We start from the raw sequence: 24,730 nt of genomic DNA on the forward strand, positions 1-24,730 counted from the left end.
AAATGCGTTTAACAGCTTCCCTATTCTTAAAACAATTGATACCACCAACCTCACAGAACATCAAAGAAATATTCAAATCTAAGGAACGCGACGCATGTCTAGAAAACTGTTATTGGTCTACACTATAGCAAAGCAACCAGCGACCCAAACGAATACACAAGGACTGCTAGGTCTAGTGTTTAGAAAGAATCCCCAGTGAAGCAAACTACCATAATAATCCCAACATCTAACCAAAAAAAAGATTAATAGAAACACATCAAAAGAAAACTGCTTCCAAAGGATTATGTTAAAAACAGGCAAATTCACCTAACCAAACCAGAGAGCTCTCCTACTTGGTGCATAAAGGACAAAGCACGCATGATAGACGAACTTCGGAAATAACTCTGTCGGGTTTGTGTGGGTTGTGAAAAAGTGAATACTCTTGCTTTTACTGAGGCAAACTGTCCACCGTGCTCCTTGTCCACGTGTTTCAGACACCCCCCTCGCTAGTGACTGGCCTTATAATGCCACATTGGAAAGTTTGCCTCAATAAAAGCAAAAGTATTCATTCTTTCACAACCAATACAGAGTTATTTCCGAACATCGTCTATCATGCTGCTATATATTATATCAAGGAGCGGTTTGACTGAGTATAGGACCTTCCTTTTCATTTAACCAATCATATCAACCACCAGAGCTCTGCCCAGGCTTTTACTCGGGATAACAGCATCGTTCAACTTGAACACATATCAAAAGTCTACAGCCCACGACGTTGTCCCGTCGCGTTTCTTTGAAGTGTTGTTTCTGATTATTACATCTTTTTTGTCGTGTTTATTGCATTTTTTTAAAAAAAAATTTATTTTTTATTTTTTAGAATTCGTGTAACCCTAGGTTTTTTTAAAATATATATTGACTTGACTTGACTTGATAACAGCATTATTCAACTGGAACGCATACCACATTTCTACAGCCTGGCAACGTTCTGCGCAGAGTAGACATTAATTTTGTAACTGAAATCTGAGAAATAAGTTAAGCAAAAAGTCCTACTCTATGCAGAAAGCAGCGACGCCGCTGATATTTGTTTGTATGTGGAACAAGTTAAAGGGTGCTTTATCCATCGCAAAAACGACGAGAATAAAAAGGTCTTTAACGTCGTCTTTTAAACACAGATCTGGGTTAGCAACCAGAACAACCAGAATGAGAATGGAGTTTGAAATGGTCGTTGAGAGGGGATGTACATAATATTTGAAAGAGATTGGTTATTGTTTTTCATCGTAATATTTTCATAATATTCAGAAGGAATAGGCTTTCGGAACAAACCCAGAACGGCAAGTCCTTACAACACCCCCCCCCCCCCTTACCAGTGTATCCACACCCCCCCCCCCCCCCACTGCCCCCACCCCTTCCAATTAAAATTTAAGATAATAGTATCTTGTCTTTTCCCATGGTCTGGGGTTTGCAAGTACATGTACAACAAAGCCCCGGGAAAGCCAATGAGGATCGTATATCAGCTTCTTTTTGATACGATTTACCTGTTCTATGCCATCAGATTTCACAGACTCATTCAATTTGAATTTGCTTGAGTCGCAAAATCCCTTGATTTCGGTCAACTGAGCCCCCCCCCCCCCCCCCCTCCTTACTATCCAGTGAGAATATACGTCTCCAGTGTAACCTAGAGAGAGAGAGAGAGAGAGAGAGAGAGAGAGAGAGAGAGAGAGAGAGAGAGAGAGAGAGAGAGAGAGAGAGAGAGAGAGAGAGAGAGAGAGAGAGAGAGAGAGAGAGAGAGGGGAGGGGGGTACAGCGCCTGTATATAAACATGAGCTATATATACATCAGTAGTGCCGAAGCCACTGATAAAGATTTTACCAGATCTAGAATCACCAATCAAGAAAAGCGAAGCTCTCACTGCAAATGTGCAAACATCCAGGTTAATCACAGCGCATTGCAAAGCAAGCATGCAATGAGAACTAAGCGCAAATGTGCAAAAAGCCAGGTTAATGCAATGCAGAACAAACCTGCTATGCAGATTAAGCTCAAATGCACTAGTTGTATGGTCTAAGGTCGTACGATGCACGTGCAAGTATATCTTCAACTACTTCTTACAACACAGTCAACAGAAAGCTCACGATGACATACAAAGAACTCGCAACATGCAGAAGCACTGCACTACATGCTGTGGCGAGCTCTTTGGCTGCGTCTAAGAATTATTTCCTGTACTATATACTGCGAGTTGTGGTGAGATAGTTGGTTTTTGCTCAAGAATGATCCGAGCTCCTACTATTCAAAGTAAAACATTCGCAATGAAATCTTCAAGCGTATAGTTATTACATTGTTAGACTTTTGCAGAATATTCGAGCTTTTAATGACGATTTTCGACAAGCTCATCCATGTCTGAAGGCTGAGGTAGCATCGAATTTGTGAAATTCAAATTTCGAAATTTTGTGTGTGCTCCGAACTTCTGTCTCAGTGCAAATACATTTGTTGTTGTTGAAATTAAGATAATTTCAACATCCTTCTGAAGAAGACAATGACGCCGACACATTCAGAAACTCGGCAGATACTGATAACCTTTCCAAAGAAAAGACCACATGTATTATGATTTTGTTTTTATATCGCAGAGTCGCCAATTCCGAAGACAGAAATTTCCGTCTTTTGCAACTATTTGGTTCTTGCGAGCACAAATTGCAGTCAGTTTGACAGACTGCAAAAAACACAATCTTCACTCCAGAAAAAAATCAAAAGCGCAAGAACAAACTAGCTAGCACAATATATACGAACACACACACAACACCAAACACATGTTCACTCTGTCAGTGATTCTAGGTCTACAGGCCAAAAAAGGAACGAGCTTAGCATGGAGACTTAAAAAAAAAAAGGGGGAAAAAAGCAGAAAAAAGGGAGAAAAAAATATAAAACGGATGCGCTGAGTGCCACAAAGTACACTCTCTACAGAAAAAAAAGAACACCCCGAAATACTGGACCCCTCAGCGCGTTGTCTGAAGAATCGTGAGAGTGTACCTTCAAACCAGGGGTCAGAGTCCAACGCTTGTTGACCGGCCGCTATGGTCTGTTCGAAATCCAAACTCAAGCCCTGTATCGTATCGACTGACCCTACGCTGGTCAAGCTTGTACGACTATCCGTTCGTCTATGGGCTGGTGAGACAGGGCAACAGAAGCAACACAAAAAGGTCATCTTAGGCTCACAAAATGGCAGGCGAAAAATGGGTTTCTCATACGTCAAATTTTGGAGAGGGGGAGGGATGGAAGGAACTAGGGGGTGTTGGTGAATGAGTCCTGATGGGTGGGTGGGGTATGCGTCAAGCAGTAGTGGTGGCATGAGGTCATGGACATTGCGTGGCCCGGGAAGGATGGGTGGTGGCGTTGGAAGGGAATCTTGAAGGCTAGGGGTGGCGAAGGTTGTGCGTGTGGATGCACTATAAAAGAATAAGGGTATGGGTTATGGCTACCATAAGATTGCGGGGAGGATTCCACTGTTCTTTCAAGTTCCTTGCTGTTTGTGTTAAATTCCTTGACGGACGCAGGTAGACAGATTCTGAGAGTAATAAACAAATATAGGGGGGTACAAGAGGAAGACGACAGGGGCGAGAGGAGGAGCAGGGGGTGGGAGTCACAAACTTGTATTTCATGGTACTAACCCTGTGATCCGCATTCTCAAAAATCGATTTCATAATTCCTCGAGGGGTTCAGGGCTTTCACGGACATTAAAACCATACATTATGAAACCTCTTTTTGGGATGAAAAGGAGAGGGTACAAAGGATCGACTGCATCCATCAGTACTCTTTCCTTTTACAGAACAGCTCCTGAATTAAATGTGAAATTGTAAAATGACTCTTGCGGGAATGTGAGCATTATCTGTGTGTCTCAAAATTCAGTCGTGGCAATGTGGGGTTTAAAAAAAGCGGGGCAAGGCAGCATGCAAATGGTTCATCCTAACATATACAATATATACATATATATGTACTGTACATTTCTTTCTCATCCACATTGTGGTGCTACATGTACCTAAAAGGAATGAAATATATACAATAATAAATCAAAGATTCACAAGCCACCAAGACAAAATATGAAAATAAGGCTGACATTTTTTTGAGTGAAACCATTACGCATTTTTACTGTGATAACAAGACCGATTTCGTGAAAATACTGCAGTTGTGTAACAAGCGTACGCGTATTATAATTTAAAAAAATTAGTGAAAGACACCCAGTCCAGATTGTAAAATATCATGAATAAAAAGTAAACTAGAATACTCCCAAAATGTTATGCGGATATTCTAGAAAATGCCTTGACAGCTAAACTTGATTGACTTAAATATATGTAAAGCGTGTTGATAAAAGGCTTCAGATACATCAGTGATAGCTGCAATTATTCAACCTTCCTCCAAGCATGATACATTCTTTTGGCTTGACTAATATTATATCAATGAATCAACATTAATCATAATTATGACTTGAAGTAATACGGATGCACAGCTAAGAAATTTATATCTCGTACGTATAGAATTTGCCCATGAAACAAAGTTATAGTTTATTCTTATATTTTGAAATCTGTGTAAAAGAACATGCTTTAAAGCCTTTGAAATAGCTATACTTTTGAGTTGGAACAGCACATGCTCATAGCTTACAACAAAGTCTGTCTAGCAGCTCTAAAACATTAGTATATATATATCAACTGTAAATTCATGCTTTTCTGACTATATAAATGTCACCATTTAGGTTTTTAGAATATTAACAAATAACACAAATAAACATGCAATGTCATATTTTATGATCAAGGATGCACGAGATATAGGAACCAATCTTTCACAACCACAGCGAATAATAATGCCCGTGTGTATTTAAAACAGAGAACGCACAACGGGTTGTATTTTTGAAAGTGATGTACTCTAATTCCTTAATCAGTTTAGTAGTCAGTTACCAATTATTCGTTAAAAAACAAAGATGTGTGCCAACATCGCCTTTTTTTGTTGGAAAGTTATGCCTAATTGTACATTTATTTCATCAACAAACTGGTAACACTTAACTTGGGAGTCAAAATGTTTCCGACAACTTTTGGAGTAGATGCTTTCATCACTGCATCGTAAAAGATTAGTTCCAGTAATTCATCACTCGTGATGAGAAAACAATCAAAGATAATTGAACAAGGTGAAAAAACAAGGTTTTTCATTTAGATTTTTCAACCAACAAACAAACATCCAAGAAAGCCAAAGTCATGCGATCAAGCAAGAAAAAAACAAAAAATACCACTTACTGGCAACAGGTGAATTCTTGAGGCTTGCGGGTGCGAGCGAAACGTTGTCATCCCCAACCACAGTACCCCTGTCAACGTACATGGTGGTTCCTCTCAGGTCTGCAGGGGGGCACTCCTCTGGGGGAGGTTCCACAGGGGGAGGGGGAGCGATAAACTCACAAGGGCGAGACCTGACATCGTCTAATACCTCCACATCCTCGCTCAGAACAGAAGCCGTTTCCATCATTGCCATTTTGTCGTTCTCGGAGAGGTCTTCTCCGAGTTCTTGGGTTCTTGAGGTCGTACTCGTGCGTAGCGGTTCGTCCTCGAAATTGACAGCATCAAGAATGTCGTTTAGGTTGAAAGCCTCGCCAGCTTCGGAGTTGTCATCTTCGTCTTCGTGGCTTGATGGTGCCCGCTCTGTGTCCATGTGCACTTCTGTCAAGACGAAGACTTTTTTTTAAAGACATGATCGTAAGCTTACGTCACAATAAAGAATTGACATGATTCTGGAACACAACATAATATGCAGATGTTGCCTAAAAGACTTTCTTTCTTTATTTGGTGTTTAACGTCGTTTTCAACCGTTCAAGGTTATATCGCGACGGAGCCTAAAAGACGATTCACAGATAAAGATGCAAACAGTAAATCAAAAGGGTAGGGAAAATAAGAAGGAGAAAGCATAGCGTCACCATTTTCACACACAAATACAGATTTCAAAGATATCCATCTGCTCCTCTGAAACCTCATATTTCAGACGAGGTACATTCAGTAATGATTTGCAAAACATGTCTGTTCTGTTGGAAAACAACAATTCTCAATAGCCACACAACTACTAAAAATAATCTCAGCCCATGGACAACCTTTTTTTTCTGACATCTTCCTGTGTATTCCTTTTTTCATGTTTTAAAAGAAATGCAACAATTTTGACATATGAGCTATACAATTCTGATACAACGGTTCTTTAATTATATCAACAGTAATGTAAAAGAAACAAAACTGTAAAGGTCGATCGAAACTCTACTGATTTACCTGCATGATTTGTAACATCCACCTCTACAGTGAGTGGGGGTGGAGGTTCCTCCGCATCGTGCTCGGGTATGGAGACCGAAATCTCTGGAGGGACACGCTCAGCTTGACCACTGACCTTTCTCTGACTTTCCACGGGTGTTGACTTAGCTGTGGACAGCAAAAAAGATTAAGAAGACGTTTCAGATTGCTGTGTCGTATACGATGTCAATTATACTTTAAATGAAGATTTTGAAATGATACAATACTTTATTATATCAAAAAAGAAATCTAGGTAGCTGTGGTCTAAGATGTTGATATGCCGTTTCAGCTATATCAGACAACGTCAGTTGTATTTCGGATAGAAATCATTGCACCCATACAATGCAGGTTAGAATTCGATGATCTTCAGTTTGGTCATAGCATAAACCATATGTACTCAAAGCTGAAATTCTCTCCCTTCCTTCAACAACTCAACGCGCTTCGCAACTGTACTGTTCTCGGTACCTACATGGAATGTTAAGCTTAATCGCTCCTCCCAAAACCCTCCCTCCCCTTAAAAAAAAAATAAATAAAAAAAATAAAAAAATAAAAAAATAAAAAGAAAGTCGCGTAAGGCGAAAATACTACATTTAGTCAAGCAGTGGAACTCACAGAATGAAACTGAACGCGCTGCATTTTTTAACAATTACCGTAGTCCGCCGCTCGTGCAAAACGCAGTGTAACTGACGAGCCTGTTTAGCGCGGTTGTGGTTTCCCTGTGCTGCATAGCACGCTTTACTGCATCTCTCTTTGTTTGAACTTTCTGAGCGTGTTTTTAATCCAAACATATCATATCTATATGTTTTTGGAATCAGGAACCGACAAGGAATAAGATGGAATTGTTTTTAAGTCGATTTCGGAAATTTAATTTTAATCATAATTTTTATATTTTTAATTTTGAGAGCTTGTTTTTAATCCGAATATAACATATTTATATGTTTTTGGAATCAGAAAATGATGAAGAATAAGATGAACGAAGTTTTGGATCGTTTTATAAAAAATAAATTTTAATTACAATTTTCAGATTTTTAATGACCAAAGTCATTAATTAATTGTTAAGCCTCCAAGCTGAAATGCAATACCAAAGTCCGGCCTTCGTCGAAGATTGCGTTGCTAAAATTTCAATCAATTTGATTGAAAAAAATGAGGGTGTGACAGTGCCGCCTCAACTTTTACAAAAAGCTGGATATGACGTCATTAAAAACATCTATCGAGAAAATTAAAAAAACGTCTGGGGATATCATACCCAGGAACTCTCATGTAAAATTTCATAAAGATCGGTCCAGTAGTTTTTCTCTGAATCGCTCTACACACACACACGCACAGACAGACAGACAGACAGACAGACAGACAGACAGACAAACAAACAGACAGACAGACAGACAGACAGACACACACATACACCACGACCCTCGTCTCGATTCCCCCTCTATGTTAAAACATTTAGGCAAAACTTGACTAAATGTAAAAAGTAAATAAATAAAACGAAATCAAATCTCTTTCAACATTTCTGTTCTGACTTATAACCTTTGATAGCAACAACTCTTCAATGCTGAAGTCACAAGGTGGTTGAGGGGCTGGTGCCGGCAATGCCTCCAGACAAATTCCTGACCCCTCAACGTGCTGGCCGCATGATTCGACCCAGAAGACAAACAGCAGACTACGTTGGTAGCAACCCCATAGACAATTACATAAAAAATAACAACAGGTGTTTCGCTGTACCACGCTGCAACACTGAACAATACAAGCAGTCGTTCTTCCCACGATCCACAATAGAGTGGAATCACCTGGACAACACAGTTGTCCACTCAGCCTCTATTGAGGCATTCAAGGCGGCGCTGACTACCAGCCGCCGATAAGCGACGTCGCTGCGCACACCCACCCGTCGCGCCAAAGTCAGCAATCTGGATGCTAGCGACGTAACCTACAGATACAGATACAGATACACAAAACCAGAAACGAACTGACTCTGAACTGCTTCCGGCCTCAGCTTGGAATTTCAAAATTATTATTTTTAAGAACAGAAAACAGAAGGAAAAAAAGTGTTTAATAGAACGAGTAACTACAATGCAAACCCGGCGGTGTGATACAGTAAATGCATTTTCCATCTCTTAAACTGTTTGTGGCTTGACATCAGAAAAACCAGCACTGACCTTTGGGAGGCGGAGGCGGGGCTTTCTTCTTCTTGGTGGACGGCAAAGGTTTGACCATGTCCGGCCTCTCCAGCGTGTTAGGCGAGCTGGAATAATGCTTGCTGCTGGCTCCCTTCCCAGCTCCCTCCACCGCCAGCCTGGACCCGCCGCTCTCCGACACGGGGGACATCTCCTGGATGCCGCTGTCGCCGTTGAGGTTGTCGGAGCTCTCGATGGAGGTGGTGTCGATAGAAGTCTTGAAGGTAGTGGGCACACGGGATGCCTCAGGTGACTCGGCACCGCTGAGAGTCAGCTCGTGGTAGCCGCTAGAATCTGAGCTGTTGCGAGAATGGAGGCGGCTAAGACCCGCCGCTGCTACCGCTGCTTGACCTTCGGCCTTGACTGACACTGACACGTGGTCGTTGGCCTGTCTGGAACTGGCCGGAGGAGCAGCGGCTGAAGCACTAGCAGAAGTCGTGGGAGTTCCAGCACTTGCCACAGGCGCTTTCACGTTGTTGGCTGGCTTTTGCTGTGCCTGAGGGGGGCGAGGAGCGGGTCGTTTCTTGCCTGCGCCCTTCAGCGTGGAGGATCCAATGTCTCTGGGAGGAGCACTGCCCTGCGCCTGCCCGCTTTCCTCCACGGGAGCACTGGAGGTCACGTACATTGTCTTTGGTCTGGCGGGCATGGGTGCGTCTGAGCTGCGTCGTTCTGTCGGGGGAGGGGTGGTGGAGCGGCGGGCCTGCACGGCTTGGTGGCTTGCTGCAGAGCTTGTCTCCATGTTATAGTGTGCGTCTTGCTGCATGGCAAAAACAACAAAGACAAAAATGAATAATATTAATAGCACTTCTCTACAACTCGAAGCGCTTTACAATGGCTCAGAAAAATATATAATAAAAGTAATGACAAGTTGCAATAATCGTGTCTTAAAAACAAAATGGAAATTAATAGCCCTTTTTTCATGTCACACAAAGACGACTTTGACTCGAAAATATGTTGCATTCATAGGCAGCTCAAGACGATATACATTCAAAACAAAACATCAAAATAAGGACAATCAAACCCTATTGAAAACCACACGAGTAGACTGCTCCTTCTAGCTCTCATTTATTAGACATTTGTATTAGAAGTAAGGACCGGTTGTAAGAAAAGGCGTCGCCTTAAACCTCTATCCTTGAAAAATAAAGTTCCATCATCATCATCTCTCATTCTACGAAGTAGCACACACACAAACTTCTCAATCTGATCTCGTTTCATATATATATATATAGATTTAACAAAAACTGAAATAGAAAAAAATGAAGACATGTTGAAGTTTTGAGCTGAAAAACAATCTTGAGACCATGACTGACCCAGAGACAAAGAAGGATTAACATTTGTAAACATACATCCCCCGAAATCGGCGTATGCTGCCTGAATGGCGGGGTAAAAACGGTCATGCACGTAAAAATCCACTCGTGCTAAAAACATGAGTGAACGTGGGAGTCTAAGCCCATGAACGAAGAAGAAGAAGCAAAAGTAAACATACACAGGCAATGAATGGCAAGATACCAAAATCGATGTAAAAATGTATACATCTGCTTTCATCTATAAACACACAGACACAGACTGACACGCACACACAGACTGACACGCACAGAAACACACACAGACAGACACTCAGACACAGAAACAGACACACACAAACACACACCCCCACACCACCCACACCCACAAACTTCAAGGACAAACCCAAAAGACAACTAACCGGTTTGAACTTCTTGTCTTTTGATTTGGACAGGAAGGAGAGGAAGCCCCGCTTCTTCTTGGTCTCGCCGGCCTCGGGCATGTACCAGGAGCCGGGGTCTCGAGGCGCGGCAGCCGCCATCGTGCTCCCTCTGTGAAGGTCCGGCATGGACCGCGAAGAGTCGGCCGCGGTGGATGCTGCAAGACGAAACCCTTGTCACGAATAGTGTGTTAGCACAAGCTTAAATACCGGTTTTTTTAATTTGCTAATTGTGTTAATTATACGTACCGCAGAATGCAGCTATCGTATCAAGCTATAGCTCAAAACAGAGCATTATCCAAACTATGATTTGTTTTCTTCTTTCTGTCCTTCTTTCTAACTTTTTTTTGGTAAGAACTACATTGTTTGAATAGCAGGAGTTCAGAGAGAGAGAGAGAGAGAGAGAGAGAGAGAGAGAGAGAGAGAGAGAGAGAGAGAGAGAGAGAGAGAGAGAGAGAGAGAGAGAGAGAGAAGAGAGAGAGAGAGAGAAAAGAGAGAGAGAGAGCGAGAGAGAGAGAGAGAAACAGAGAGAGCGAGAGAGAGAGAGAAACAGAGAGAGCGAGAGAGAGAGAGAAACAGAGAGAGCGAGAGAGAGCGAGAGAGAGCGAGAGAGCGAGAGAGAGAGCGAGGGAGAGAGCGAGGGAGAGAGCGAGAGAGAGAGCGAGAGAGAGAGCGAGCGAGAGAGAGAGCGAGCGAGCGAGACAGCGAGCGAGAGAGAGAGCGAGCGAGCGAGAGAGAAGAGACAAAGTGGGACGGACAGATAGACAACGAGTCACACACACACACACACACACACACACACATACACACACACACACACACACACACACACACACACACACACATACACACACACACACACACACACACACACACACACACACACACACACACACACACACACACTCTCTCTCTCTCTCTCTCAAACAGGCAGACACAGTCAAAGAAAGTAACCCTGGCAGTCACCCACGCCCCCACCCCACCCCCATCACACACACTTTATACTCATAACTCCACATACCACCAGCATGGATAAGGTTGATCTCAGAGAGCTTGGACTGAGCGATGGTAGCCTTGAGGTCCAGAGGGCTGAGCGGGTTGGCGGGGTGCTGAAGCGTGTAGCGACGCGAGTCCAGACTCTTGTCCTGACACACTCTAGCGAACACCTGCTCCAGGGTCAGCTGCGGGCTGATACGCATCACCGCCTTCTGCCCACCTGGCAGGTTGATGGTGAACCGCTGGGTGATCTGGAAACGATGGGTGAAAGAAGAGATGGTTAAAGGCACACTCCTTCCCGTTCATAAAGTTAGCCGACAACCTCCAATAGAATCTTTCAGACCAATTTTGAAATACTGCAACAAAAGCTTTCCAGAACTAAAACACGATTGAAAGCAATTCTTTGTGTGCATGTCTGTCAAGTGTTTTGTTTCCCCGCATAGCATATTAACTCTACCTGTCCCAAGATAGGCCAATCAACTAGTCAGTCCGTTGGGCCAATTTGGTCCTAAGAGGACGTACAAATCAACTAGTCAGTCCGTTGGGCCAATTTGGTCATGAGAGGACGTACAAATCAACTAGTCAGTCCGTTGGGCCAGTTTGGTCATGAGAGGACGTACAAATCAACTAGTCAGTCCGTTGGGCCAATTTGGTCCTAAGAGGACGTACAAATCAACTAGTCAGTCCGTTGGGCCAATTTGGTCATGAGAGGACGTACAAATCAACTAGTCAGTCCGTTGGGCCAGTTTGGTCATGAGAGGACGTACAAATCAACTAGTCAGTCCGTTGTGCCAATTTGGTCCTGAGAGGACGTACAAATCAAGTAGTCAGTCCGTTGGGCCAGTTTGGTCCTGAGAGGACGTACAAATCAACTAGTCAGTCCGTTGGGCCAGTTTGGTCCTGAGAGGACGTACAAATCAACTAGTCAGTCCGTTGTGCCAATTTGGTCCTGAGAGGACGTACAAATCAACTAGTCAGTCCGTTGTGCCAATTTGGTCCTGAGAGGACGTACAAATCAACTAGTCAGTCCGTTGGGCCAATTTGGTCATGAGAGGACGTACAAATCAACTAGTCAGTCCGTTGGGCCAATTTGGTCCTGAGAGGACGTACAAATCAACTAGTCAGTCCGTTGGGCCAATTTGGTCCTGAGAGGACGTACAAATCAACTAGTCAGTCCGTTGGGCCAATTTGGTCCTGAGAGGACGTACAAATCAACTAGTCAGTCCGTTGTGCCAATTTGGTCCTAAGAGGACGTACAAATCAACTAGTCAGTCCGTTGGGCCAATTTGGTCCTAAGAGGACGTACAAATCAACTAGTCACTCCGTTGGGCCAATTTGGTCATGAGAGGACGTACAAATCAACTAGTCACTCCGTTGGGCCAATTTGGTCCTGAGAGGACGTACAAATCAACTAGTCAGTCCGTTGGGCCAATTTGGTCCTCAGAGGACGTACAAATCAACTAGTCAGTCCGTTGGGCCAATTTGGTCATGAGAGGACGTACAAATCAACTAGTCAGTCCGTTGGGCCAATTTGGTCCTGAGAGGACGTACAAATCAACTAGTCAGTCCGTTGGGCCAATTTGGTCCTGAGAGGACGTACAAATCAACTAGTCAGTCCGTTTGTTTGTTTGTTTGTTTATTTGTTGCTTAACGTCCAGCCGACTACGCAGAGCCATATCAGGACGAGGAAGGGGGGGATGAAGGGGGCCACTTGTCAAGCGATTCCTGTTTACAAATGCACTAACCCATTACTTGTGTCCCAGCAGGCTTTAGTAAAACTAAATTAATACCTACTGGAAGATTACCAGTTTCCAGTATGTTAAAATAGGCTTAACCTATCTACTGCTGGACTTACATCAGAACACTAACAGATTAAACTATACATGAATCGCGAGACAAGCGGCAAGAGAAGAGATTTTTGGAAAAAATACAGGTGAATGAGCAAGAAGGCAGAAAAAAGAAAAGAATTCATGAAGAAAAAGAGAGCATGACAGGAAAGAGGAACCAAAAATCTACCTAACAGCAAACTAGAAAGCTCCTGCGGTTCCAAAAACAGGAGGGGCTTTTAATTTCATAACCGCAGTGCCCCACTGCGGGAGTCAGTCCGTTGGGCCAATTTGGTCATGAGAGGACTTACAAATCAACTAGTCAGTCCGTTGGGCCAATTTGGTCCTCAGAGGATGTACAAATCAACTAGTCAGTCCGTTGGGCCAATTTGGTCCAGATAGGACGTACAAATCAACTAGTCAGTCCGTTGGGCCAATTTGGTCCTAAGAGGACGTACAAATCAACTAGTCAGTCCGTTGGGCCAATTTGGTCATGAGAGGACGTACAAATCAACTAGTCAGTCCGTTGGGCCAATTTGGTCATGAGAGGACGTACAAATCAACTAGTCAGTCCGTTGGGCCAATTTGGTCCTGAGAGGACGTACAAATCAACTAGTCAGTCCGTTGGGCCAATTTGGTCCTGAGAGGACGTACAAATCAAGTAGTCAGTCCGTTGGGCCAATTTGGTCCTGAGAGGACGTACAAATCAACTAGTCAGTCCGTTGGGCCAATTTTGTCCTAAGAGGACGTACAAATCAACTAGTCAGTCCGTTGGGCCAATTTGGTCATGAGAGGACGTACAAATCAACTAGTCAGTCCGTTGGGCCAATTTGGTCCTGAGAGGACGTACAAATCAACTAGTCAGTCCGTTGGGCCAATTTGGTCCTAAGAGGACGTACAAATCAACTAGTCAGTCCGTTGTGCCAATTTGGTCCTGAGAGGACGTACAAATCAACTAGTCAGTCCGTTGGGCCAATTTGGTCCTGAGAAGACGTACAAATCAACTAGTCAGTCAGTCCTTCCTGTGAAAATAGTTTGCTCACTATCTCAGATCTGTTCAGGTTTCACGTGGAAAAAGACTCCCCCTTTCACCCGTTTTACAATATCATTCGACAGAAGGCCTACTTGAGTATGCTTTTCGACAGGCTGATTGTATTTCTCGTTTCTCTGCCATAATTATGCCTATAACTATTGCTTGTGTCTGCATAATAAATAATCTCACAGAGCAAGGGGGGGGGGGGGGGGGGGGGGGGGGGAGAAGAAAAACAACATTAGCCCTGAAGGCTTTGTGAAAGAGGATTTCCAGTTCAGCAATAAGTTGATATGACAAAGCTGTTACCGGTACTAAGGTGACTACTGGTGATCACTTGGTTTATTTGAAAGCAGGTGCAAAGAGATTAGGGGAAGTTTCAGACTATAAGAAAATATAGCATGTGTTGATTATTTTATTATGTTCTCATAATTCTGACCGGCGTCTCAAAATTGCATGAGACGCTTAAGCAGACAACACAACGAACAACAACAATCATTAGATGCTTACTATAGCACAAGATCATCATCATCATCATCATCATCATCATCATCATCATCATCATCATCATCATCATCATCATCGCCGTCACCATCACCATCATCATCGTCACCATCATCCTCATTATTATCCTCTTGAAGTTTTCAGTATAGAAACTGATACATGAGTGTCTCTTTAACACATAAGGCCATGTCACAATGACTTGTTGAATCAAACACCAAGAAATCTTGCTTTGAGCACGATTTTCCCACCTGCGCACGACAAGTTTGAAAAATTACCTTGATTAGCTCTAATGAATATTCGCGAACAGAATCGTGAGAGCGCATAGTAAACATGACAACAGGTTCAAAATCAATGTTGCAGACTAGTAACTCTGGATCAACTATTCACAAGTAGTCTGCGTTTGGAATAGCTATAAATCTGCCTTTAGTCTCCTCAGCGTTTGTTTATGTTTTGTTGTCAGCACATTAAGCATGTTAGAAAAAGCTGGCGAGAAGGGTGTGTTTGAATTCCTCTTCTGTCGTCATCTTGTACCCCCCACCACACAAACTCTCACACGCAGACACGCACACACAGAAAACACAGACACAGACACACACAGACACACAGAGACCCGGCCTCCCCCATCTACGAAGTACAAGCCACAAAAAAAACACACACACACACACACACACACACTATAATCCCCATTAACACACATACTTATATATATACATACATCCTTCTTAACATGAACAGAGACAGACTCATGAGGCATAAAATGACCAAGGTAATGTTTTATTCAGTCGCAAGCCGTGAAAAATCTTGTCACGTCAGGACATGCTAAGGCTTCAAGCATGCACGACAGCCCCCTTCAATCAATAGGGGGGTCACGGGAGCACATTTTCCAGGCAACTGCACTGTGCCAACTCTTAGTTCTTCACCTCTATGTCACGGTCTTACCGAGTACAGAACGGGCTGTTATCAACACATTGAACGGTGGATGAATGCTGGTATACAAAGTTGCTTTAATATATGTTTCCAGTATGACTATTATTAAATGTAATGGTGCATGTGGATGGTAGCTAGTGTATGAAGAACAGACGGTTGCTATGACATTTCGTTTACAGAAACATTTCTTTACATGTGCAGTTTTACACCAGGTTGGCGAAATGTAATATGTTTCTTCGCATTTCTTCCCCTACAAACAAAGTGGATGGATGTTTTTGCCATTTAAAAAAAAAAGTGTTATAGAACACATAACACGTCTTACGTTTGTAGATAGCAGCACTATAAATTCTGCTTTCTTCTGTCTCGACTTAAAAAAATTGTTTGCCCCTATGTAAGTGAAATGAATGACATACACATTTTAATCAACTTTCAACCTTCTCCCTTCATAATATATGCTTGCCGTCAAATATTTCTTCAAGTTTGCACCGAGTTTCTTGGGAAATACACGCAGCTACATGAGAGCACATCTTAATTTGCTGTAGGATTCTGTGAAAATGGGGTATTCGCTTAACATTCGGAAATCATTCATGCGCAATAAAATCACAGTCCAACGAAATTTTAACGTGAACTGAAAATCCGATGCTAACAGTCTTAGTTCTTGATCAACCCCGCCATGCAGGACTTCGAACCAGTAACGACGAACGAAGGACAGAAGATGATGAAGAGTGGTAATAGACGAAGAGGAGGAGGGGGTAGGGGGTGGGGTGGGGGGGGGGTGTCAAGGGGTGATTTGCCATCAATTGCAAGAGGGTCAATTTGTTCAAGGGCAGAACATCCGCGGCCCATCCGATGAGAGAGTTGTTGGGCAGTGCCTGGTCACCGCTGGTCAGTTCAAGCCTGGCTTTTATCGTTAAGAGTGTCTCATGGTGTGGGAGTGGGGGAGGGGGTAGAGGAGATGGAGAAGGATGATAAAAAAAAGTATGCGTCTTGAGAGGGAGAGAGAGAGAGAGAGAGAGAGAGAGGGAGAGAGAGAGAGGGAGAGAGAGAGAGAGAGATGGGGAGACAGTCTGATAGATAGAAAGAGAAAGTTTGTGATGTGTGTGTGTGAGGGGGAGGATGATAAAACATAAGCGTCTTCGAGCTTCTTTAAAGAAAAATTGTGCCCTTTTCTGGCCTTCTCATTATCATTGCTTTTTTTTTGGGGGGGGGGGGGGGTAGGATATAATTGGAGGTACTTCCGGCTAAAACCCCATAGGGTATTTGTGCGTTAGCTAATGAAAGCATCTGTTGTTGAGAGAGAGAGAGAGAGAGAGAGAGAGAGAGAGAGAGAGAGACAGTGTGTGTGATGTGTGTGTGTGTGTGTGTATATGTCAGTGCGTCTGTATGTATTAATCAGTGTGCGCGCGTTTCTGACCAAGTGCGGATTAAACTATTTTTGCACAAGTACCCAGGAACGACAACAAAATGAAAGATAATCTCTTCAGCCGAGTCAGATGAAAGCGCAGGCCCTGGAGTCACTGATTCTATTGCGTCAGTAAATCGCCTCAAGCACGTCGAAATGACACCTCATGCGTCTTAATGAAAACAAGGAAGACTAATGATTGCTCTCGATACAATTTTGACTGTTCGGACGCCCCTCCCCCTCCCTTTACAACCACACTGCATGTCATGTCCTTCCACCTTCCACTCCCTCCTCAAGTGGTCCTTGCCCACCCCTAAGTCGCTCTCCTAATCCTCCAGACCCCAACAAACAAAAAGTGAACAGACGGACGGACGGACGCACGCACGCACGCACGCACACACACACACACACACACTGAAAGTCAATTGTCCTCAACACGTCCACGAAGGCCAACCACAAAAAAAGTCTGTTTACGGTATCCCGACCGACCCTATTTTTTCGCGCGACCCTAGACTTTTTTTTGGCATTTGGTAAAATAAAAGTAAAAAAAAGTCTTTTTTGGCAAAATAACTGAAAAATATGGTTTAAAAAAAAAATTTTAAAAATAAAAAAATCCCGACCTACCGACACTATTTTTTTGCCTATGTTACCGTAAACAGACTTTTTTTTGTCTAACCCCAGACGCCCTCCTCCCCTACCCAAACAAACGTTAGACGGAGAATGCATGACATTTCTTAAATCGTCCAAACTAAGCTTCGAGACAAAAAAACTACCTAAACCCTAAATTCTACAGTCAGTCGATGTTGTCAGGATTCTATAGGCCAGCCCCCCCCCTCCCCCCCCCTTCCCCCCCCCCCCCTTCTCCCCCCCGCCCCCCCCCCCTAAAGGTATCTCATGCACTGCAACACTGAACGAGATGTGCTTTGGTGTCCCATTTGCAAAGTGTGTTGAGTACACAGTCGTATTTCTGGGGCTAACATTCCGTGATTGTCTATGTACACTCCAAAGTGAAGACGCCGCAATCCTCTTTTCTCTCCCTATTGCTTCTTCTTTCGATCAGACATTTTGATTCTCCTACTACTACAACAGCGAGAAGGCTAAAATCTTTGGTAAACCACCCGGGGGGGGGGGGGGGGGGGGGGATTTGGCACAGCCGCGCGTTAGACTCTCAAAATTATTTTTTCCCAGCGACGGTGCTCAGGTGTTCTTCTGTAGAGAAAGCAGCCACGCCGTTGGGTTTTCGTATGTGTCCTTGTGGAAGGAAGTGTGTCTCACATGTAAAAGCCTGGACATATACCCTTCAAAATACGTTAAGGCTCGGCTAAGAAATGCTATACAATACTTGCAAATTTGTCAAAAGTCAAGGATCCAATTTCGTTCGTGTGTCAGATTTTAAAAGCAAACTGGTGAGCACTGTCCATGGCAAAAACCCTGTGGTGGCACGTGCATCTCAAGTTTTTGCTTTGGCATTGTTTGTGCTGATTTCATAGGGCTTCGAAAAACAGGCAATTTTTCGCAAAAAGCTGAATTTGTTCATGAAACTGTTTGCCAACGTTTTGTTTTTAGAGCAACACTCACAGTCGTCTTGTGAATTCTAAAGGGCACGTTTCAATTGAATGATTGGATCCTTGATTTTTTTAGCAAATTTGAAAAACACAAGAAGAGCAAACGCTCGATCGAGTCACTTTCGCAGTTCTGAATATTATATGAGGCATCAGATGGACAGGAAGAAATTGCTATTCACAACACAATACAGATGTAAATAATTTGATGTAAAGAATAATCCTATAAAGTTTGAATCAAATCCGATGAATAGTTTCAGAGATATGATATTTCAATTTTTTTCCTTCAAGACATACCTGTGACCTTGAAAAAGGTCAAAGGTCACCAAAGCAGACGTCAAAGTGTAGAGGTCACTGGGAGTCACGTTCACATAAAATTTGAGCCCGGTCACTTTTATAGTTTCCGAGAAAAGCCCAACGTTAAGTTGTGTGTTGCCGAACAGAAAAGGCTAGTTATCTCCCTTGTTTTTCTGATAACGTTCGTAAAAGGCTACAGATGTAAATACTTTGATGTAAAGAATAATCCTACAAAGTTTCAATCACATCCGATGAACTTTGTCAAAGATATAAAATGTCTAATTTTTCCTTTGACGCTGACCTGTGACCTTGAAAAAGGTCAAAGGTCAACGAAACCATCGTTAAAGTGTAGAGGTCATTGGAGGTCACGACTAAACAAAATATGAGCCGGATCGCTTTGATAGTTTCCGAGAAAAGTCCAACGTTAAGGTGGTGTCTACGGCCGGCCGGCCGGCCGGACGGCCGGCCGGACAGACTAACACTGACCGATTACATAGAGTCACTTTTTCTCAAGTGACTCAAAAATTGTATCTATCTTTTGAAGAGTATATCTTTACTGCTTTACCATATTGTTTACACAGTAAGGAAGGTACCTTTACACAAATAAAACGACAAGAACCCTGCAACATACTTTTCCACCTCATAGTGGGAAACAACCCCTTTCGTTAAAATTCTAAATATTTTTTATGAATATCCAACGATACTTGATAAACGAAGGAGCGTCTAGATGTTCATCCAGTATGAAAGAAATGGGACGTCTTGCTACGAACGTTGTACAAATACACCACTCCGCAAAAATATTCTACGGAGCAACTTCAACTTCTGTTCAAACGTATGTCCATAGCTAGGTAAGCATCTTCCCCAACACACTTGAAGTATGTATTGACATTCGCTATTTGCAGTAAAAAAAATGTATTAACAAATTTAGATTTCTACGACGCGCCCGCCGAAGTCAAACAATCTTTTCAAGGGGACACACAGTTTTTAGAAGACACACTTGCGCATCGCCACGTTGGCTTTTGTGTTGAAGACAGTGACGGACTAATACAAATAATGAAAAAGTAATTGCATACGCGAAAAATAGAAATTTGGGGAAAATAGTAAGAAAATCTCTGGGAAATAAAAACATTCGAACGAAAGAAAGAAAGAAAGAAGGAAACTTTAGTATATATCTGTGGGAAACATTTTGTACGTCCAAGGAGACCACACGTTATTATTGCTTTCTCTCAGTGCACAGTGTGGTGTGCTCACACTGTAGAGTTTCCACACGAGAGCTTAATTTGATGATGTCATTGTTATTCTTCACTTCGCCTAGCTGTGTCTGCTACTGGGCTCAAAAGGTCACACAGAAACATACTTGAAGTTAGACCAACATCATTATCATTGAATGAAATGGTTTAACTTTTTTTGGTACGAATTTGAATATTGTTTTAGTGCTCTACTTTCCTCATCACGACAAGAAAGAGCTCTTTTCTTTTCGACATTATAAGACGAAGGAGCTATTTTCTTTCTACACCTTAACAAGTTACACTCCATAATTTTCCTCATCAGTCGAAAGCAGAAAAGTCTAGAATGTCATAGATATTTAGCGTGAAGAGACTGAAACATTAGTTACAAAGGGTTATTGTGCATACTTTTGTTGGGTGTGTCTTCGGGAAAAGTAAGCGAAACCTTTCTGATCGATACAAAATGTAGGCAGGACCACAATAGGGAGAACGACAGGAACGCGAAAACAATAAATGTTCCGTTTGTGTTTGCATAAAGACTTCGCCGTTTCTATCATATTTTATGCGTAAAAAGAGGTATTCTGCGGAAATTAACTTTGATAAAAAAAAGTAATATTCCATTTGCCATCTCCTTCGAGTGGTATTTTGCAGAACTACGAATATTCCTTCATTGTAGTCCCGCTTGTCTCTGCTGCAAGACTGTGTCGATCTTTTCAAGGAAAGCTGCGTACAGAGGTGTTACGCGGAACTGTGTCTTTCAGGGAAAATCCAAAATTTAAACCTTCTATCTGTCGATCAGGAGTTAGTCTGCAGACTTATATATATATATTTCTCCAACTGTGACTTTCTTGAATAACGCTATCGTAGGAAAAGAAAGGCCCTTTATACACGAACTCAAATTTCAGACGCTCTTTCTATATCTGGTCAGTCAGTGAAGATTGTTTGTATTCCCACCCTTCATTATCTAACACAATCAAAGCCAACCTTTGCACCAAAAAAACCCATTCCATATTGTGTTGGAAACCGAAAAAGTACACTATACGCTCCAAATTATAATATTCTTTCTGTGTGTATACATGCGATATAACTACAATGACATAACTGCTAACCAATCCTACCTTTTAAACTCACCGCTTTCCCCAGCATAACCTGTACTTTTTTGCACTAGAAGCCCTACTAGAGTGTACAAACACATTTATTCTCTCGAGCAGGGATATTTATGCTAAACACCCTTACGTAGGCACAGAGCACAAAAAATCCTGAACCGGTTTGGAATAACATCTCAAGGAGCTGTCTTTATACTGTCCGATTAATACATTACTCTCAGTAATAATTCTTTTTAAACTGAACTAAATTCTGATCTAAATTTAAAATCTGTTTCTATTTTTGTGTATCAAAAAAGAGCTTCATTAAACCTTCGAGAATTTTAGGATGACAATCATAGTATGTGACATCCTTACCTCAAAATGCTTTGGCGGCTTTATTAGCCTTCAAAAACGTTCAAACTGTTCAGGTAGGCCTCGGTAGTATATGCAACATCCTTACCTCAAAGCCTTTCACAAGCTTTATAAGCCTTCAAAACTCCTCAAGAGTTTAAGGCAGGCCACCATAGTATGTCCCATCCTTACCTCAAAGGACTTAGCGGCTTTATTAGCCTTCACGGGCTTGCTCCAGTCAGGTTTCTTGTTCTTCTGCACGATGTAGACGGAGGTGACCCCCAACGACCCGATGGTCTGGTTGGCCTTGAAGCTCATGGCCTTGCTCGTCTCTTCGTCTATGACCTGCAAGGTGTGACCCGTGGGGGACACCTTGCACTGGGACGCCAGGTTCACCAGCAGGTCCATCATGGGAATGCTGAACAAGCGCCGCAAGGAACAACATAGGGTCAAGGTCGTAGTGGAGCGGAGGAGGGGGTGGGGTTGCATTTTGGAGCAGACAGACGAGAGGATACAGAGACAGTAGGGTTTACTTACCTGTGTAGGTACGTGTTTCGTTTTGCTTTTTAGGTTGTGACTTTTACATAGATCTACAGGTGAAAACCTACTTGAAAATTGACGGTATACTTGTTTTTCCTAAAGGCAACACTGGGTACAGAGGAAAACTGTACAAGGAATATGCTACAGACGGTAAGAGGAGGAGGGGTCGAATAGGGGGGTGGTGGTGGTGGGGGAGACCAATCAGAGTGCTAGTGCTCAAACGACAATTTGTTATTCTCACTTTCTTCGCATGGTACAGACACTAGTACATGTATTGTATTTTATGACTGACAGTAACCTAACAGCACATAGTCTCTTCCGATACTTTCCCAACACGAACTGAAACTCAGTCAAGCTGTGGGGGAAAAGTTTTTAGTTTGCCTACAACTTTACACTCAGGCAATGTACAGGTAAGGGCGACGGCCAACCTGGTCTAACATACTAATTCCCAGGTAAACTTGGGGAGGAAAAACTGTTGACACATCCCCCTTTTCAGTGACCACTCAATCCTCTGTCCGCATTATTACTAAACGAGCTTGACTCAGGCGAAGGCCGGTATACAGTGGGACCTCATCTCCCCCCTCCCCTCCCACCTTCCCCGTTTTAAGAACGTTCTCCCTTTCAAGACCCTATGTTTTAATACATTCTATTCATTCTAGGTCTGTACATTTACCTCATTGTTAACACACTCTCCAGTTCAAGATCTGATTTGTTTTCCAGATTTGTTAAAGGTATCGAGAGAGGAGTTCCTCTGTACCTGAACGTACCTCTACCTTGGTTACATACTGTTACAGCTCCCCTGCCCTCCGGCAGCTCACACACACCTATCGTTTGGGAGAGTAGCCGCCTTGCAACAAATGGTAGTCTATTATAGATGCCCAGCCATGTGGGTGGATCAGACAAGGGGACTGAATGGTCAAAATCAATCTCCAAAGTCAGGCAAGCAGGGGTCTGGTCAACGTAGCCTACAATGGGTTGTATAACCTTTCGTGGTCTTTTCAATGGACACAACGGACAATGTATTTGAAGGGCTGTAAACCTTTAGAATCTAACTGATAATCTCTTTGACGGGCTGTAACCTTTTGGAATCTATAGGCAGTTCTGGACTAAAATATGAAAAGTACAAACCAGCGGTGGAAGCTGATTTTGCTATGTGGTTACTCTAAAATTCAGGGCAGGGAAGGAACTGTAGTTGAACGACTTTGAATGATAAGAGGACACACTATTTCACGTTAAAAAGACTTAGCTTTTTGTATCACAGATATGAAGGTATTCGCTTAAATGTCATCCTTCGTTAAATACAATGTACTCAGTTGAGGTACGTTCACCTAACATTAGAATGGCACATTTTCTTGGTGCGAAAATGGCTGCATCCACTAAATAGTAGTACTCCAACCCGTACCAAAACACGTACCTAGGTATTTCACACAGACACGAGAGGACAAGACAAACACAAACACGGAAGGTGAAAGGAAGAGGAAGACCATGTCCGACTTTGCCATCGTCGCTGTTAGACAACAAAAAAAAACAACAAAAAAAAAATCGTTGACTTTACCTGAGAATGAGACGCTGAGAGGTCCCCCACACTCTGACTAAAGCTGAAGTAGCCGCTGGTAGGTATCTCCGAGAGGCGTCCATTACTGGCACTTAGCAGTGTCAGCTTTTTCCGTCGTCGAAACATGGTTGAAGAAGACTACTCCACGACTCTCGGATTATATTATACGACACACTGTAAAAATCTTGGCAGTAAGCAGTAACTTTGTCCCCGAGCTGAGAGCGAAAATTAAAGATAAGTATCCCCTAGGCCCTCCTCTCTGTCCTGTGTCCGGAATTAGAGCTCAAACGTGTGGTTTTTTTTATGGCAGTAGTAACGTTATCCCAAGTCAGGGCCTGAGCTGAGAGCGAACATTGAAGGCAAATTTTCTCTCGTCTCCCAGATTCTCTCTATCTTGTGTCCAGATTTAGAGTTGTAACACTTTGCTCTTGGCAGCAGTAACTTTATCCCCTTTCAGCGCCTGGGGAGAGCGAAAATTGAAGGCTAGTTATCCCCTCCTCTCCTCCTCTCTGTCCTCGGTGTCCGGATTTGGAGTTTTAACGTTTTGCACGGGTAAACACAGGGTTTTTGCGGCGGTGAACGTCTCCACCGGGGCGTCGATTGTCGATCCGAGGTCGTGTAAAACTCCAGTGTCACATCGTCAGCTATACCGCACAAACAGACACGAAGAGAAGAAGAGCTGTGGAGGTGAAACCGTCAATAGCTACCTGATCCATCTTCCCAATGTTAGCTTGTGTCTTTCAGCTCGACTCTACCATCGATTCTTGCCGTTAGCTTTCAGGGTTTTTGCCTCGGCAGCACAGCGTTGATCATAGACCTTAATGAGTATCAGGTTATCAACTGACGGACTGTATTGTGCGTAGACACTGCAGAGACACACGCAATTACGAAGTCTGAAGACTCACTAGCGTGTAGGCGAAGCACATTCACAGACGTAAACACCGACGGAGTCTGAACTCAACTATTCAGTGACACACACGCGTGAAAACCTCCGCCTTCCACCGGTGTGAAATCACAGGTGTGCGTCACGAATGTATACCATAATAACTACCACCAGGTATATTATAGTTCTACCTTGACACAACCGTACATTTCCACAATTGTGCTATGATAAACTCACAACACGAGCTTGACGAAGACTGAGACGAAGGCTTGCAGAGAGAGCGTGGTATGGCGGCGTGGCGGTGGTAGTGTTGTTGTTTCTTTGTTGACAGTCGCCATGCTGCATCAGCCACCACCAGCACAGGTAACAAGGCC

At 43.0% G+C, this 24,730-nt stretch overlaps 1 protein-coding gene across 3 annotated transcripts in view; it reads right to left on the reverse strand.

Annotated features, from left to right (window-relative positions):
- Nucleotides 1-24,730, reverse strand: part of LOC138982077 (cordon-bleu protein-like 1) — an 86,562-nt gene that overhangs the window by 10,305 nt on the left and 51,527 nt on the right. For 2 of the 3 annotated variants that reach the window (XM_070355299.1, XM_070355300.1), the window contains exons 3-9: nt 21,571-21,796; nt 11,194-11,419; nt 10,155-10,330; nt 8,432-9,206; nt 6,261-6,407; nt 5,250-5,666; nt 2,998-3,132 (exon numbers count right to left, since the gene is read on the reverse strand). In XM_070355299.1, coding sequence (XP_070211400.1) covers nt 2,998-3,132; nt 5,250-5,666; nt 6,261-6,407; nt 8,432-9,206; nt 10,155-10,330; nt 11,194-11,419; nt 21,571-21,796 — 2,102 coding nt within the window. The remainder of the gene's footprint in view (nt 1-2,997; nt 3,133-5,249; nt 5,667-6,260; nt 6,408-8,431; nt 9,207-10,154; nt 10,331-11,193; nt 11,420-21,570; nt 21,797-24,730) is intronic. The other variant, XM_070355301.1, reaches the window with a different exon arrangement.

Source organism: Littorina saxatilis, linkage group LG12, assembly GCF_037325665.1.
Source record: "Littorina saxatilis isolate snail1 linkage group LG12, US_GU_Lsax_2.0, whole genome shotgun sequence".
NCBI lineage: Eukaryota > Metazoa > Mollusca > Gastropoda > Littorinimorpha > Littorinidae > Littorina > Littorina saxatilis.